The sequence below is a fragment of the Chlorocebus sabaeus genome, chromosome 3 (assembly GCF_047675955.1).
Source record: "Chlorocebus sabaeus isolate Y175 chromosome 3, mChlSab1.0.hap1, whole genome shotgun sequence".
Classification (NCBI taxonomy): Eukaryota; Metazoa; Chordata; class Mammalia; order Primates; family Cercopithecidae; genus Chlorocebus; species Chlorocebus sabaeus.
This window is the reverse complement of record NC_132906.1, coordinates 13,826,882-13,844,921: the sequence shown is the minus strand read 5'-3', so window position 1 is coordinate 13,844,921 and position 18,040 is coordinate 13,826,882. Positions and strand designations below refer to the sequence as shown.

Sequence of the window (18,040 nt, the reverse complement as noted above, 5' to 3'; positions counted from 1 at the left end):
TTAAAATTTTTGAGGCTACAGTTAATGGTATTTTTAAATGTGGTTTCACATTGTACACTGTTAATATAAAGAAATATAAGTCATTTTTGTATGAGAACCATGTGTCTTGTGACACTCGTGTGCTAAACATGGCTTACTAGTGCTAGAATTTATGTGTAAGTCATGTTCTTGAGAATTTTTACATAGACAATCATGTCTTCTGTGAAAGCAGATAATTCTACTTTTTCCTTTATAATCTGTATGACTTTCTTTTTCTTACCTTATTGTAGCAGCTACAACTTCTAATTTGGATTAGATCCATGTACGCACAACTCAGGGCTGCACTTCATTAAAAACTTTTATAGGGTTACTTTCTCATGTTCTTCCCTTTCCATATCTCTGATAGAAATTCTCAGTTCTGGGGCTCTGCTTTTCAGTTCTCCTGTCAGAACACTGGGGCTTTAGTTTCTCTGCTCTGCAATGTACTTCTACAAGCCTGTTCACACCCAGGGCCACTGGCAGAAAAGCAGAGAGATTAAAAAGAAAAGGGTGTTTGTCCCACCCTATTAGGACTCTAGCTCTACTGATCAAAGAAAAGCCTCCCTCAGAGTTTTGGCTTCTATAGGCTTCCATTGGTGATAAGACTACATGAGGGCTGGGTCATGACAGAACAAGGTGAAGAAAAGATAAATTAACCAGGCACTCTGTACTAGAACTAGAGGATTTCTCCCAGAGTTGTCTCTCACTACACCCTGGTGCACAATTTCAGGTTTTCAATCAATTTAATTCATGTTGGGGAAAAATGAAGGGGCAAAAAGTATAGTGAACTCACTTCCAGTTCAAAGGCATTGTGAATTCTGCTCTTATTCCCCACTACTCTACCTGCTATTATTCACTTTTCAGAGCTCTGAAATAGTGGCTGCATGAATTCTGTCCATGTAAGGTGTTATTCTTGCATTGAGTAGAAAAAACAGGGTAGGGTGTGCTCACTCCACCTTAACCAGAATTGGAACTGAATTTTTTGTTTTCCGACTGACTTAAATAAAACTCTAAGCTAAGATGACTCAAAAAATCCTTCTGAGTCCCCACATTTAGATCTCAACATACTAACTGGACAAACTTATTCAATATGCCCAGATATTGGCATACAGCATCACATCGGTTAAAGTCAGGTTTAACACTGCTGTCATCACATCTCTAATAGTTGTCAAATCCTTTCACACCAAAAACCTGTAATTCTAACCAAGACCATTGCAACCCACTAATTTTACCAGCTAAGAAACCAAGTATGCTAGAGACAATGTTTGTTATTAATAATTCCTATGTCATATGCCTACTTCTTGTGTATACAGAAGATATTTCCTAACCCCATTATAGTTAATTATGTGATTAAATAAACTACATGTTAACAGAAATCTCTTGTGGGTTACAACAATAAAAAACCTATGCATAATTCTCTAGTCCCACTCCTCGCCTCCTATGATGAATACTGGCTACTCTGAAATACGATGGTGAAACCCAAAACCTTAGATTGCTGATGAAACTATATTTGATCACAGGAACACTACATAAACCTTCACTGTATAAAGCCACTAAGGTTTCATGGCTAATTTGATATCATATAACCTAGATTGACTAATACAACCAGATTTAAAAAAAAAAAAAAAAAGCTTGTATACTACTATGTATTTCAGAGTCCCTACCAGCCTAATATCTAATTTTTATTTATCTTTCTTATCAAGTACTCCAGTAAACTTGACCCTAACTATACTGGAAAAGCCAAAATTTTACTAAGTTCTACTAAAAACACCACCTTGCATTTTCCTAAAAAGAAGCTATCTGGGATGCCCCCAGACCATATAGTTTGACAAATCCACATGGCTATGGCTAACTATGGAAGCTGGATTATATTACAATAGCTCAACGACCATAAAAACTGGCAGGCTGTCATCACAGAACCAGAAAACTGAAAGGACTTACCACTTTCTTAAACAACATCTGTCCAAAGTCCCTATATTGAGTTTTCCTAATTATATTAAACCTGTTACCTTTCTTTTGAAGTATGGAATTATTTAGGGTACATTAATGGAGATTCAAAAGGACAAACAATATCCAAGCTTACTACAGTTTTCTCCTTAATCTCATAGCAGCTTGCTTGCCTCATAGATTGCACTCAGTTTATGGCTGCAATAATATTGGAGGATTTTTCAACCTCCATAATAGATTCCTGTCTGACATTAACTATGGTAGGTGATACCTCAGTACCTATCCAAAATACCAAACTACTGCACCTTTCTAATGCCTGGAAAATAAAAACTCTTCTTCCTCCCTGTATTACATTACTACTGGTGCCCCATACCGACCCCTTTATTCCAAACTCCAGCTATAGAAAACTTGACCACTTGATGAAAACCAACATCATTTAACAAACATACTTCAAAATCTTCACCTCACCTCTAATGTAAATCAATTATAGTCTATAAGATTCTCTGGCTATACCATTTGTTCCTACATCAGGTAACAAAAAGTTTTATTTTGCTTCTGAATATTCTGTCCATGTGTCTAAAATTGTGTAAAGTTGATTCTCTCTCTAGAGCATATATCCGTTCCTTTCATAAATGTTGACTTTTGGGCTGTAATGTTGATAGATGCCATGACTTCTTTTATGGTTCTGAAGCTGTTCATGATTTTACACAATCATACAATAAGAATTCCTTGCCTACTATTGAAAAAAATCTCCCTGGCATATTATTTTAATGCTACTTTATGACTTACATCATTTACAACTTCCTTCTGCCGTAACTATTATAAAATTCATTGCTGACCAAAAGCTGTATGATGATGTTAATAGTGGCTCATGCTTCAGCCAAAGCTGTAGTCCCTTCCACTTCCAAATTCATCCTTTCAATTTTGGGCTGACTGGATTTCTCCTTACATAAAATTTCCTTACATAAGATAAGGTACCAACTTTTTAAGGGAAATATTTTTAATATAAATATTTTAATTTTTAAATATAGTTTTAGGCATGAAATCTCTTCCTAGATCAATATCTTGAAGTATTTTCCCTATACTTTTTCCTAGTAGTTTATTGTTTCAGTACAAATATTTAATGGTTAAGACCTCAAAAGTACAGACAACTATAACAAAAATAGACAAATGAGACTATATAAAACTAAAAAGCTTCTACGCAGCAAAGAAAACAATCAAAAGAGTGAAGAGACAATTTGCTGAACAGGAGAAAATACCTGCTAACTATTCATCCTACAAGGGACTAATACCCAGCATATACAAGGAACTCAAACAACACAACAATAAAAAAAAATCCCATTAAAAAGTGGGGTAAGGACATGAATATACATCTCTCAAAAGAAGACACAGAAATTGTCAACAGGTGTATGCAAAATTATTCAACATGACTAAGCATAAGAGGAATGCAAATCTAAACCACAATGAGGCATCGACTTACCCCAGTTAGAATGGCTATTATAAATAGAACAAAAAATAACAGATGCTGGTGAGGATGTGAAAAAAAGGGAACTTTTGCACACTATAAATTAATACAACCACTATGGAAAAGAGTTTGGAGATGTTTCAAAGAGTTAAAATAGAACTACCATTAAACCCAGCAATCCTGCTACTGGGTATTTATCCAAAGGAAAGGAAATCTGCATATCAAAGTGATACATGCACTTACATGTTTATCACAGCACTATTCACAAAAGCAAAGCTATGAAATCAACCTAAGTTTCCATCAACAGGCAAATGGCTAAAGAAAATTTGGCATATATGCACAACAGAGTACTATTCAGCCATGAAAAGAAATGAACTCATGTCATTTTCAGAAACACAGATGGAGGTGGAGGTCATGATGTTAAGTGAAATAAGTCAGGAACAGAAAGATACCACACATTCTCACTCATATGTGGGAGCTAAAAGAACTGATCACATGGAGGTAGAGAGTAGAAAGACAGATACAAAGTCTGGGAAGGGTATGTGGGTGGGAGGGAGAATAAACAAAGGTTGGTTAGTGGGTATAAACTTACAGTTAGATAGTTGGTAAAAGTTTTCATATTTAATAGCAGTGTAGAGTGACTATAGTTTGCAACAATGTAGTGTACATTTCAAAGTAGCTGGAAGAGAGGGCTTAAAATGTTACCAAAACAGAAATGATAAATACTCAAGGTGATGGTAATGACCAAATACCCTGACTTGGCCATTACACATTCTATGAATGTAACGAATATTCACATACACCTATAAATTTGGCAAAGTGTTTTTATCAACAAAATAAATTTTGAAGAAAAAAAATATGCTTAAAAACAAGATTCACTATTTTATACTCCACAAATTGTTGTTAGATGATATAAAAAAATCTTCTCCTGTTCTTTGCACGTGAATTGGCACAAAAAGTAAAAATTAAAAAAGTTATGCAAACAAACATTGTTAATATCCTCCAAATTGTTTTCTCAAATGCCCCACACATACTATCATTCCTGCCATATTTGCTACTTGCAAAATGGAGGTAAGCATTTTTAAAAAAAAAAAAGCTTGCCCATCTTGAGAGTTATTAATAAATATTTAGATTGAATTTGTTTCTATGAAAAAAAGTTCAAAAATAATATACGTATTTTATGAAGATAGTTAAATAAATCCATTAACAAAAGCTGTCATATAATATTTAACACCCAGATTCAGAGTACCTTGTCCATTAATAAAGACATTGCAAAGGAATTGTCTAAAGGAGATCAACTTCAACAATATTTTCACCACAAATACCACAGAAAATGCCAAGATAGAATTCAAAAATAATAGCTAGGCTTTGTACAAAAATTAGGCTCTAATAGGCAGATACTCATAACCCTGATGAGATATACAGCCACCAGAAAAATAGGAATCCTGCTACTCCTCCGTGAATTACTGAGGGCGAGGCACGTGAAACTTCCCTCTAGGCCTTCCAGCAGCAAACCATACTACAAAACATTTATGTATACATATTTCATTCGATGTTTCAAATCATAAAGTAATTGTGTTAAGGCAAACTTTTTAGAGGTATAAAAAGCCCTACTGATAAACTTGGGATGATGAATGCCAGCATCTTTGGTCTGACATTGGATCCTCATTAAAGTTCCACCAAGACTTGCTGGAAGGGGTCATACCTGGTCCTATTCACTACTGCATAAGATACCAAAGGTACCAAGTCCTATATCCCATTTCCAACTATAAAAATATTTGGCAGCAAATAAATGTGTCTCATACCTGACTTCCACATTGATTTCACAGGAACCAATTAGTGTAAACTTTTTACCCTTTGCTTCCTAATAGTACTCATCTACTAGAACTCCTTATGTTCCTAAACCTATTTAAGTCTGGTCTTCAACTATGTTAAAGATGTGCTACCTAGTGTACTTGGCTGAGTTACAAGGTGTACATGCCAAATACCCAAACTGCTGAGTCAGCTTTACCACCCTAAAGGACAATATATGCCCTCCTCTCCCTGGCAAAAATATTTTCTTCTTCCAACTGAGCCTTATCGTGACCTGCCCTCCAATTTCAGCTTGGACTTCCTGATAAAGAATATCTAGAAATTACATAATTAAAGGCAGAGGTTTTGCTCATAACCTCTTTGTCAGAGGAGATATCAACCTTCTTTTTCTATCAGATAAGTAAGATCCCACTCAAGTCCCTGACTACTATCCTCAATAAAGTTATGTCAAAATGATCCTGCAAAGGACTTCCATGTTTCTAAATGCTGGATCTATTAATAGGCACCCATAGGCCACCAAAGGAGAGATCCTCAATGATATCAATTGAAATAATATGTACGACAGTTGCACTAGGAGGGACAAAAGTTACCTGCATGTTCTAGATATGGAACTAAACAATTTTAAAATTTTATATGGTACCTGACCCCTACACTCTCTTGAGAAAATAATTTGAAGGTGCCATCTCAGCATCAGGCAATGATTGAAAAGGGAGAATTGTGTTGTTCTAAAAACTACACAGTGGAGAAAGAAACAAGCATCTGTACCCATAGTTTAGAAATGGGTAATATTACTATTATAATGATCTACTACTACTATTTCTTTAGTATGGGTACCCATACTATAGAAAATTTATCATTCAAGCCATGCAGTATGTCTTGACTCTTCCTGTAGAAAAAGGATAAAACGACCATGAATTAAGTGAAAATAAATAGTTGCAAAAGGGCCCCCATCCCATGAGAGAAGTAAAATTTTAGGGAAAGTTTTGGAATAGGTTAATAGTGAGGGACCTAACCTACTTTCTAGATAAAATATAACAAACATGATGGACTATTTTCTATTATTTCTATGTAGCTTAATAAATGATTTTATTCTAACCAGCAAATGAGGAATATGTGCTTTCTTAGGTAAAAAGATACCATCCATGCATTCTATATGGGACAAAATAGCCACATTTTTATTAGTATACTATCCACACTTTTATTAGTAGTATACTAAGAAAAAAATTGCCAGACTACAGCAGACCAAAACTTGAGACCTATATTCTTTACCACTGAGTTTTAAATAAAATACTTTCTCTTTAAAGCTTACATTGTTGGATTCTGGTTTATTGAATGAATATGTATGTTTCTGTCTTTTAACAGTTAATGGTATCTCCAGGTTATATAACCTGTTACTTTATATTAACAGTTGTTTTATGGTTCTATTCCCATTCCCTTGTTTTCTGTATTTTTGTAACCATTACATTTTTAATTTTTACTTTCTCCAGTAAATCCAAAAGAAGGCACATATACTGTTTTTAATTCAATGAGAAGTTATCAGAAGGAATTAGAAAAACATTCTTTATTGTTTCCCACACCTGATTTTGTATCAGAATATTCTACAATGCCTGGCAAAAATATAGACTTTGGCCATCATCTCTAAATTCTGATAGTATTGTCTTGATGTCAGTCTTATGGTATTCTGCCATTTCATACAGGATCATTTTGTACCCTAATTTTTACCAAAATTTTCTTCTAAATTCCTACTAGTAGGTTTTTTTGTTTGTTTGTTTGTTTGTTTTGTTTTGTTTTTAAGACAGAATCTCGCTCTGTCACCAGGCTGGAGTGCAGTAGTGCGATCTCGGCTCACTGCAACCTCCGCCTCCCGGGTTCAAACAATCCTCCTGCCTCAGCCTTCTGAGTAGCTAGGACTACAGGCATGTGCCACCACACCTGGCTAATTTTTACATTTGTAGTAGAGAGGGGGTTTCACCACGTTGGCCAGGATGCTCTCGATCTCTTGACCTCGTGATCTGCCCACCTCGGCCTCCCAAAGTTTTATAAGTCTGCTTGCCTCAAGTCTTCAGGATATCGGTTTCCTTCCTGTGCACCATAATACTTTTTCATAAGTCCCATGGGAGATTGTATTATTATTCCCAATTATTGACTTTTCCATCTCAATAAGAAGATTATAAATGCTTGCCTATGGCCAAAAGACTTACATTCCACTCCCACTTCCAGGACATATATTTTACAACCAAATCCCCTCACTAAATTTGGGCTTGGTTGGTCATTCTTTGGCTAGTAGATTGAATATGACATTCATCTCATTTGACCAGAAGCTACAAGAGCAATTATATTGTTTGACTGAGATTCTTGCACTTCTTTGACACAGGAAAAACATATTCCATATCACAGCTAATCTTTCAATCTAGGACCCAGAATGAGAATACACAGGGAACACAGCACAACCAGTTATGAACAATTAACTTCTGTTGTTTTACGAGGCTACCAGATTTTGAGGTTGTTTGTTACCATAGCTATAATTAGCAAATGCTGGAAAATATAAGTTCTATATTGATAGGTTTCTCTGTACTGATTATTAAACAAGATCTGTACAACCAGGGTATTGGCCAACAAATAATTGGTCATTTGGTATACAGATTGCCTATGGTTCTTCTTATTGTCCACTTGCATGACAGCAGACACTCCATCTCTGTTCTGAAGCTGAAAGCTGGATTTAAGCGCACAGAAACCTTCCCCTTTATTTAGCAGGTAGTAAGACTCTAAGACACCTTAAATGAGGTATTCTGTTAAATCCCCTCCCTAATTTACTGACATTATAAATCCAAGAACTGCAGAAAACCATGTTCCCAACCATACACTGTTGCTGAGGCTGTCCCTATTTGTAGCACCTTTTATTCACAAATACATGTTCTAGAATGTCCCTGCTAGCATTTTCCACTCTTTGTCCTTATTGCTATATATAGGAATTTGGGTTTGGAAAGACTATCAAGAAATGTGACTAGAAGAGAGAAGTAAGCATGACCAAATCAGATGCTGACTTTGTTCTGAGGCAACAGGAAACCAATGAATGACCACAGATGTGAAATAATTAGATTTGTATTTTAGAAAGATAACTCTTCTAGCCATTGAAAATTACTGAAAAGGGCAACAGCAATTACTGGATATATACTAGCTGAAGTAATTAATAATGGGAACCTAAACTAAGGCAGTAGCAATATGGATGGAAAGAGTAGCTTTGTGCGGTAGTTAAGGAATAATATCAATAGCTTATCATGACAGATTGTATGTGACAAATATAGGGACAGCTAATATTTTAATTATTCAAAGGGAGGAAAGTAACTGATGAGTTCTCTTGGGGTTCTAATTTAAGAGACTACCTGGAGACAATGTTCCTCAGTAACATTAGAAAATCAAAAGCAATAGAAATTGGGTAGAGAAGTTTATGAATTTTTATGTGAGTCATGTTAAGTTTGAGATACTTTCCACATGGAAATATTGCACCAATGGTTTATGTGTATAAGCCTAAATTGAAGGCAAGCTAGACATAAAGCACTGGAAGTTACCAGCCTAGGTAACAAGACTGTGAACCTAAAAATTTGAGTAGAATTAGAAATAAAAACCAATAAAATTATAATACTAAATTAACTAGAATCTCTTTACTATGCTTTACTAAATCTTTTCTTGAAAATTTCATTCATTACGTGTTATGGTCATCACATCTCACCCCTGGATGGAAAAAGAAGAGGGTTTAAACACTTGTGACAATCAGCATTATAGCTACATTCTGTTAAAAGTATTCTGGGTTTCTGAGGATGAATTATGGCATGTGGCAATATTCTTTATAAAGGCAAATAATAATCATTTTAATTTCAGAAATGATACCATTATACCTGCATGCATGACTGTCATAAAATCAAAATAAATGAAGGAAGGTAATGTAAATAAATGAAGGAAGGTAATGTAAGACAGTTAAAAGAAATGAAATCTATGGCATGAGTAAAATAACAATACTCCTGTTAGAAGATAATAAGACTGAAAAATTAAAGAAAACAGAAAGTGGAAATGCAAACTAGAAGAAAATTAAGGCAACAAATTTACTGAAGATGTGTCCATGGTCCCCAGAATTTCTGCAAAGAATAATTTGTAGTTAACCTTATTGCCAAAAAGGTGCCTTTTTTCCACAGCAAGAGAGAGGGAGTGAAGCGTCAAAGATAAAGCAGAAACCTTGTAATAAGACAAAGAAAAATTTACAGAGAAAAATTAAGTGCTGAAAACTAAACAACATAAAGTAGTATTAAAAGTGGCTTTTGCTAAATTTAAAAAGAAGAAAAATCTATTTGAAAATTAAATGTAATGTTTCCTAATGTTTCAGACAGAATATTTAATGTATTTTACTTTTTACTACTTACAAATTAATTTGCATAGTGAATTCAATACATATTTCATTTTACTCTGCTTAAATCTCACTAACCAAATTACTTCATTTTTCTCCTCTAATAGTAGTAAAGTACGTCAAATGCATTTTTTGTGTCTATTTATCACTTCAAAAATGTTTTCAGTACCAATTTAGCAATTTTTAAAGGCAAACAAAGAAATATAAATCTTAAGACATGTCAGTGGTACATTCTTTCTGAAAAATCTAAACTAAATATAACTGTATAAACTATAGACTAATAAAAATATTTTAAATGCTTTTGGAAACTAAATTACTAATTATATTCTATATAGAAGAACAACCACTTCCATAAGAGAAACAATTATTATAAACAGGTACTTATTTTAATTCTTTTCCCTACTAAAAGCAATTACATATTATCTTTAAGTCAGACTAAGTTGGATTAAGAATATGTAATTAAATTTTAACACTATATAACAGACATTTTTTCTGAATTAAAAATCAGGAAACATGGTCAGGTAAAGGATTTTCATGTCACTTTTACGTGTATGAGGAAATCTGGCTAAGGCAGTTAGACACTGAAATATTTAAATTTTCCAGATAATTCTGTTGCTTTACATATTACAATAGTACTAATCAGAATATTAGAATGAAATATTTAATTATTAAGATGTTGCTTAATTATTAAAGTGGCTGTAAAATTCAAGGTAATTACTGGAATAACTGATTAATTAGCAAGATAATATTAAGAAATAAATTGTGATTTAAGTTCACTAAACAAACTAATGAGTCATAAATATTCACATTACAAGAGGACTGTTCATATGATAGGACTGTTGACATAAATGCTTTTTAGGATTCTCTAAACACTTTTATATCTTATGTTCCATCATTTTAGCAAACAAACTGTATTTATTGTAATTTTAAAAAATGTTTTTCCCAGAAAAATATTCATATACTTAAGATAATTTATCACTTGAAATTTCTTCTTTATAAAAATTATCATAGTTTATAATAACATTAAAAATAAGTTTTAATAACTAAAAAGCTGTATCTAACCAACAGACTAGTACTCATGGAAAAAAGTAAAAAGAGAACTCATTAAGTGCCAACTATGTACCAGACGCTATGACAGATACTTTGCATGTCTTATTTTAATTCATACTACAATCAGATAAAGTTGGCACTTATTAAAATCATTCCACAGCTGGCAAAAGTGATTCTCAGAGTGGTCCACAGTGGTTTAGAGTAAGGGCTCTAGAGTCAGGCTTTCAGGACTAGGACCCTGGTCCTGCCACTTATGTCTCTGCGATCTTGAACAAATCATTCAATTTTTCTCTTCTTCACCAGCAAATAATTAGATTAAAATACATGACTGACAGAATTCAAATATACAGAGATAAAAAACAAAACAGTGGCCATCAGGGGAAAGGGCAGCAGGGCTTGAAGTGGGGAGATGTAGGTTAGAGGAAATAAAGTACCAGATATGTAGGATGAACAAGTACATCTAATGTACAACACGAGGACTGTAGGTAACAGAATTATACGTTGTATGTGATTCATAATAAGTAGGTTTTAGCTGCTTCCCTCCCCCCAAAAATAGGTAACTGTGTGAGATGACAGACGTTAATTTGCTTCACTATAGTAACCTTTTTACTATCTGTTTGTATCCCATAATATCATGCTGTATACCTTAAACATACACAATAAAACTTTTTTTTAAAAAAAGTGACTAGCACATAGTAAGTATTCAATAAATGCCAAGTACCACTACTACAAACCCATGAATATCCCATCACCTAACATGAGACACTATAAAACAGGACAGGGATTTGAGTCTAAATTTGTCTTCCACCAAAAGAACACTTATGCAATATATCACATTGCTCTCTAATGAAACTATCTCTTGGTGTATTTTTAATGGTTTGACATACAAAACTCAATTCATACCTTGTACTAGAAAACATAAATTTTTTTCAAAGCAAAGCTGTCTTAGGTCACACGATGAGGAAGGTTTTATTTTGTATCACCTACATAATTACCCATGTTCTTAAAAAAATAGTTCAACGTAAGAATATGTACTCAGTAAGATGTATGTACTCAGTAATATGTACTCAATAAGATGTATGTACTCAATAATACGTACTCAATAAGAATAGTATGTACTCAGTCTACATAATCATCCAATTCAAAGGAAAATAAAGTTTCTGTTTAATTTCTTGAGTCATTCTGGACACAAAATACAAAAGCTATGTTACTTCAGAGTTTGAGTTATGCTCAAAAAATTAATCACATACACAAAGTTGCACTAGTAATAAATACTAAATTCAAGACTTGAACCCAAGTTTGTCTGATTTGAATGTCCATATATATAATAACTATAATAAGTGGCCTTCATAATTTAAAAAGTCACAAAAATTATCCAGCAAAAATAAATTCATCTTTGAAGACTCTAGAAAATGAAATTATTGCTTCAAAAATTTGGGGAGGTTTTTTGATACAGAGTCTTACTCTGTTACCCAGGCTGAAGAGCAGTAGTGCGATCACAGCTGATGGCAACCTCCACCTCCTGGGCTCAAGTGATCCTCCTACCTCAGCCTCCCCAGTAGCTGGGGCTACAGGCACATGCCACCATGCCCGGCTAATTTTTTCTATTTTTTTGCAGAGACGGAGTTTTGTCATGTTGTCCAGGCTGGTCTTAAAATTCTAGACTCAAGCAGTCTACCGGTCTCAGCCTCCCAAAGTGTTGGGATTACAGGCGTAAGCCACCACTCCCAGCCAATAATTTTTAAAAATTCTAAATCCCCTATATGAAGTAAAAACTCATCAAAGTTGATAAAAACAGTGTAGTAGTGCCAACAGAGGTAAGGCTTAAGAAACACTGAAAATTTTCATTAAAAGGTGCTACTTAACAGAGAAAAGTATGTGGAAGATAAAATGCTTCAGCTTGAAACACAGAGGGCAGAGAAGTAACTTGTATTTGAGCTTAGCTCCATTTCTCAAAAAAGCAATTAAAAATTAGACAGTATTGCAACTTTCAGTCATCTCTTTACTATGCAATCAGACTTCCAAAAAGGAGTATATTAAATTTTTTCTGGAAGAGTTAAAAACTTCAAATTGATTATCCTTGATCTAGAAAAATTTATTATTGACTAACAATAAGATGATAAATCCTTTTTCAAGGTCCCAATCATCTATATGAACTGACGATATAGCCATAAAACATAAAATTCTATAACCCCTGCACAGTCATGAATCTGTATTTTTCAAATAGAGGGAGAAATCCCACTTAACAGCTTGCAAAATCAAAGACTATTTCACCGATGCAAATAGTTTTCTATAATGGTTCCCTATAAAACATTAAATAACAAAAGACTGCATTACTGATCCACACAACTGTCCATACCAAAGAGCAAATCTCAGATACTTAGGATACTGAAATAATTAATGAAAAAGTAATAGATAAGAATTCAAAATAGCACATAACTAAATCACAGGGTGGCCTGGAATTGAGTATGTATTATATTTGAAGAGGAGAGTGGTATCTTTCTTGTTATGTTTTCTATTGGCAAACTATAAACAGGGCCGGGCACAGTGGCTCACACCTGTAATCCCAGCACTTTGGGAGGCCAAGGCAGGTGACTCACTTGAGGTCAGGAGTTCAAGACCAGCCTGGCCAACATGGTGAAACTCTGTCTACTAAAAACACAAAAATTAGCTGGGCATGGTGGCAGGCGCCTGTAATCCCAGCTACTTGGGAGGCTGAGGCAAGAGAATTGCTTGAATCTGGGAAGCAGAGGTTGCAGTGAGCCAAGAGATTGCACTACTGCAGCCCAGCCTGGGCAACAGAGCAAGACTACATCTCAAATAAATAAACAAACAAACAAACTAAAGACATAATAGACATCACTGAAAAGGTTGGAATTAGTTGATATAGGGAGATATTAGGATGAATGATATAAAAGAACTAAAATCAAAATGAATATAGGTATGCTGACTCCTCACACTATCTTTTATCTCCATGATGAAATAAATACAATTTAAATACCAAGATGTAATATAAAAATTAAATGAGTTTTGAAGAAAGACGGTAAAAATAAACACGCATCTTGGATGAATGAAAACCTATTACATATGGTTTTAGCAGTAAGATTTTATAATATATGTATTTCATATTATTTCATAAGAAATATTTAAATTATACATGGATTTTTCTAGCGGCTACTTCATCTCCCACTTCTTTTCACAGTACTGACTAGATTTTAAATTACTGATCATAATGTGTCCTAGTTCACTGAGATGATAAATAGCAAAATATTTTGAATTTAAATAAAGGACTGAAATTTAAAGTTTGATTTTTCCACTAAGCTGAACTGCCTTCCAATTAGATTATTTAAGATCTACAAGCAAAACAGTATCACAGTAGGACATAATCTCAGGATTCTTTTTCACTTCAAAGCTTTTTACTTTCAAAACTCCAACCTTTACACTATATTGATATAAAAGAAGGCAAGACCCATAGATGGGAAGTGAATGTTATAAATGTACAAATCTCATATCTATATTTAGATTTATACTTTACATAAAGTTGTTCCCAAAACAGAAATAACATTATTAGAAATACTAAAATGGAATTTCATTAACAGGTAATTTAGATAATAATTATGAGAAAAAGTATTTCATTGTACCTTAAATTTTTCCCACACTTTCTAGATTCGCCATCAATTCAAAACTAGATAACCCATGAAGGAGCTCATCTATATGTATATATACTAATGAAGCACTATAGTGTTACTTTTGGAATAAAATTAATGCTTATCTATATAACTTGCCCATTAAAATCCCCAAGCAGGGCAATGTGTATAGTCAAAATAACTACTACAATTCATTTTTAAATTCTTTTATGTATAATTCTAAGCTATAACATTAAATTAGAGTCTGGCACATAATTTTTTTTAAATAAAAGATAAACTATAAAAATGCACATGAAATCACACTCATTAGAAGAGATTTAATTTTTACATAAACATGGATTTGCCACTGGTTAGATTTGAGTCCTCAAACATAAACTATATATAAATAAGGGACGATGCCAATTAATATTATGCTAGACTTATGCCATGACAAAAGCATTATAAAATAGTATCACTTTTTAAGATATAAATTATGTAATTGCTAATAAATATTATTCTTTTGAATAACTTTACCCTAGTAATTTTCTTCAACCTGACAGGGTTTCATGGTCAATTCAATCCATGAGTATATGCAAATGATAAGGTCAGGATTAATATTTTTCCCTCAACTACATATTATAATCACTATGCTATCTTTGGTAAGAATTTGCTATTTATTATCAAGAAAGGCATTCCTTTATGATATAACAACCTAAATGTCAGGGTTTTCTTTACTTATTGTATAAATATCTATCTCCACTAGTTCCAAAAAATTTTTATTAGCACTTTAAGGGCAGAACCCAAATACCGTAATACATTTATACAGCACCGAGTATATCATGCATAGTCTAAGTGTGTATAAAATATCAGCAATTGTTCATGCAAAGAAAACTTACCAGACAGTTGTTTCTACTTGACTGTCGTTGAGCTGCCGATTATCCAACTGGGCAAAAAGTGGAAAAAGCACTTGAATCCCTCCAATTGAATGAATTGCACTATGAATTGAATGTGTTACTATCGCTTTCACATCCTATGTCCAAAAACAAAAATGTGTATTAAACTTCTATAGAACGATTTTCATCACTATTTCCTTGTTCCAAGTACCTTTATAAGGGAATTAAATAACATAGTTGGACATTTTTAAGCCTTCAATTATAATTGCTATATACATATAAGACAAAAAAGTGAATACCTTTGCTAATCACTTTTAAATTTCAAATCTTAGGTTGAGACATTTTTACACTAAAAATATGAAGTTAAAATCAAACGTTATTTTAAAATCAGAAATACTATTGATGGATTTAAGACAAGTAATTTTATTGTTAGAGAATATTAGTAATACATTCTTAAAGCAAAGTATGTTTTTATATCTAACAATTAACTTATTCAGTTAATTGATTTAATTTCAAAGGCTATATAACATATAAGATAATAGATATGACAGATTTCCTACTAAGGAGACAAAGCCAGGGTAGAGTATATTGCTACAGAAAAGAGAGACATTCTCTAAAGTTTCACTTAAAAGATCTGCAAAAGCCAAAAAGAAACAAAAAATCATAGATTTATAGATGAGCAATGTTTGACATATAAAATAAAGTTACTGTCAAATTCTAACAAGAACATGAAAACAAAGCCACAATTCACACACCTGAAGCATTAGAGCATGTGGGGAATGCACAAAAATTGATGCATTCTCTTTTGGCGATGATTCCAGGCAGAGTTGAGCATCAGTGGCCTTAGCATTATATGTAAAGGCAATGCTACTTGCAAGTTTTCCATCATATAAAACCTGTTTATGATGTTCTGCCAAATGAATATCACTCTCAGATTTAAACTTGAAGGTACTCTGAAAAAATAAAACTAAGGTAAACACTCTTTAAAAGCAATAATTAAACTCAAAAGTTTTAAAACAGAGAAACATTTACAATAATAAACTATTTGTGCACCTTTCACGTGTCAGGGACTATTCAGTGGTGTTTCTTACTTTGTTATTGTCACTTTAATTCAGTGAGAGCTAAGTTTTATTACCGCAATAAAGATGCTCAGATCTTCATTTTCTAATTTAAAGTTTTTCATTACTGGCAAAATCATTAGAAAAAAACATCAAACCTGATATTATATATAAATAGAATTTTACTTGACTACATCATAGCATAAGTTTAATTTTTCTTGTTAATACTTTAAAAAGTATTTACGTAAATAAACAGTGCCTGGCACATGAATAACTTACAGAGAAAAATGACCATCATTTTAGGCTATAAAAAGTTAATATGCAAAAATATTCCTATCCTTACTAAAAAGCAAATCAACCTATGAAATACCAATGACACTCAATAATAATATCACAATATACATACTAAACTCAGAAAAGAAGTTCATTAAAACATGTTATTACTTTCTATGAAAGATAAAAACTAAACATACGCCATCTGTAACAAGAAAGGTATTATTATACGTGGTTAAAATTGCTCTACAGATATGAATCTAATAATGATAAATAATATTTAACCTTTGCAATAATCACATATCAGTATTACTATTAATTTCAACTTACAATTATGAAAATTGAATGTTACAGAAATTAAGATGTAGAAGGGACCAGCACATAATTCTAAGTCTTCTGATTTATAGTCCATATTCAATGTATCGATAGTGAAATCATCTTAAAATCCTGACTCTGCCACTAATTATCTTTTTCATGCTGAGGAAATCATTTAGCTGATGTGCCTCCAATTTTCTTACTCTAATGTTATAATAAGGTTAAATCAAATGTCCCAAACTCAAGTTCTTATGGGAGGTGCAGAGATATGCATAAATGAACTGGGCCAGATGGGAACTTCCTCAAACTGCAGAATGTTTGTTCTTTCTAAAAGTGGCCCCTAAGTCAGTTGTTCAATGTTGCTAGTTCTTCCATATTTTTCAAGAGAAACATGAAATCTGAATTTTTATCTAAAATCACTATATTTTAAAATTTAATTCAAACATTTTAACACTTTGCAGACCAAACATGTCAGTTTTTACTTCTGGACTAGTGTGTAGAGACTATCTAATACAAAACTGGATGCAAACCATTAACTATTAGGCATGTGCCAAGACAAGAGCAACCTGAATAATTAAAAATTTGTATATGCTGTAGTCTGAAGTATTTCACTGATAATACTTTTTTTTGAATGAGGAGGGTAGTGTTATCACTAGAATGCTTAAGAACTCAGCATATCTACATTAAAAAAACAGTGACTGATTTAAAACACATAAGGTATGTTGTTAAACACTGAAATCAGCTTTCTGTGTCTGCATTTTACCACTGCTGAAACATTTGTATATCCCATTGTCTAGAACAAAACTCTTGCTTTCATTTTGTTCATACTGCTTACACCAGAATTAACAAGTTTTAATATATTCTCTTAAAAGATTTAAAATCATTTTGTGGAAATGTAAGATATCTAATAAAATCTATTTTTATTTGGAAAAACATTGGTCTTAGTTTTTCTAAGCCCATGATATATACTATACCCTATTTTCGTTTGTAGGAGGAAAACACGTTTATATAATAATTAATTAAATCTAACACTTTTAGGTTTAAAAAAGTGTGTAATGTAATATAAACACAGAATCCATTAAATAAAGATAATTTTCTTATCTTCCCTTATTTGTAGTATTAGGTTATTTCTATGTCTTTAAATTTATATATAAAGGTGGACATGCACAATGGCTCACACCTGT

At 32.9% G+C, this 18,040-nt stretch overlaps 1 protein-coding gene across 3 annotated transcripts in view; it reads right to left on the bottom strand.

Moving 5' to 3' along the window:
- Window positions 1-18,040, bottom strand: part of NBEA (neurobeachin) — a 731,202-nt gene that overhangs the window by 595,276 nt on the left and 117,886 nt on the right. For all 3 annotated transcript variants that reach the window (XM_073013351.1, XM_073013354.1, XM_073013348.1), the window contains exons 9-10: window positions 15,966-16,163; window positions 15,214-15,347 (exon numbers count right to left, since the gene is read on the bottom strand). In XM_073013351.1, the coding sequence (XP_072869452.1) occupies window positions 15,214-15,347; window positions 15,966-16,163 (332 nt within the window). The remainder of the gene's footprint in view (window positions 1-15,213; window positions 15,348-15,965; window positions 16,164-18,040) is intronic.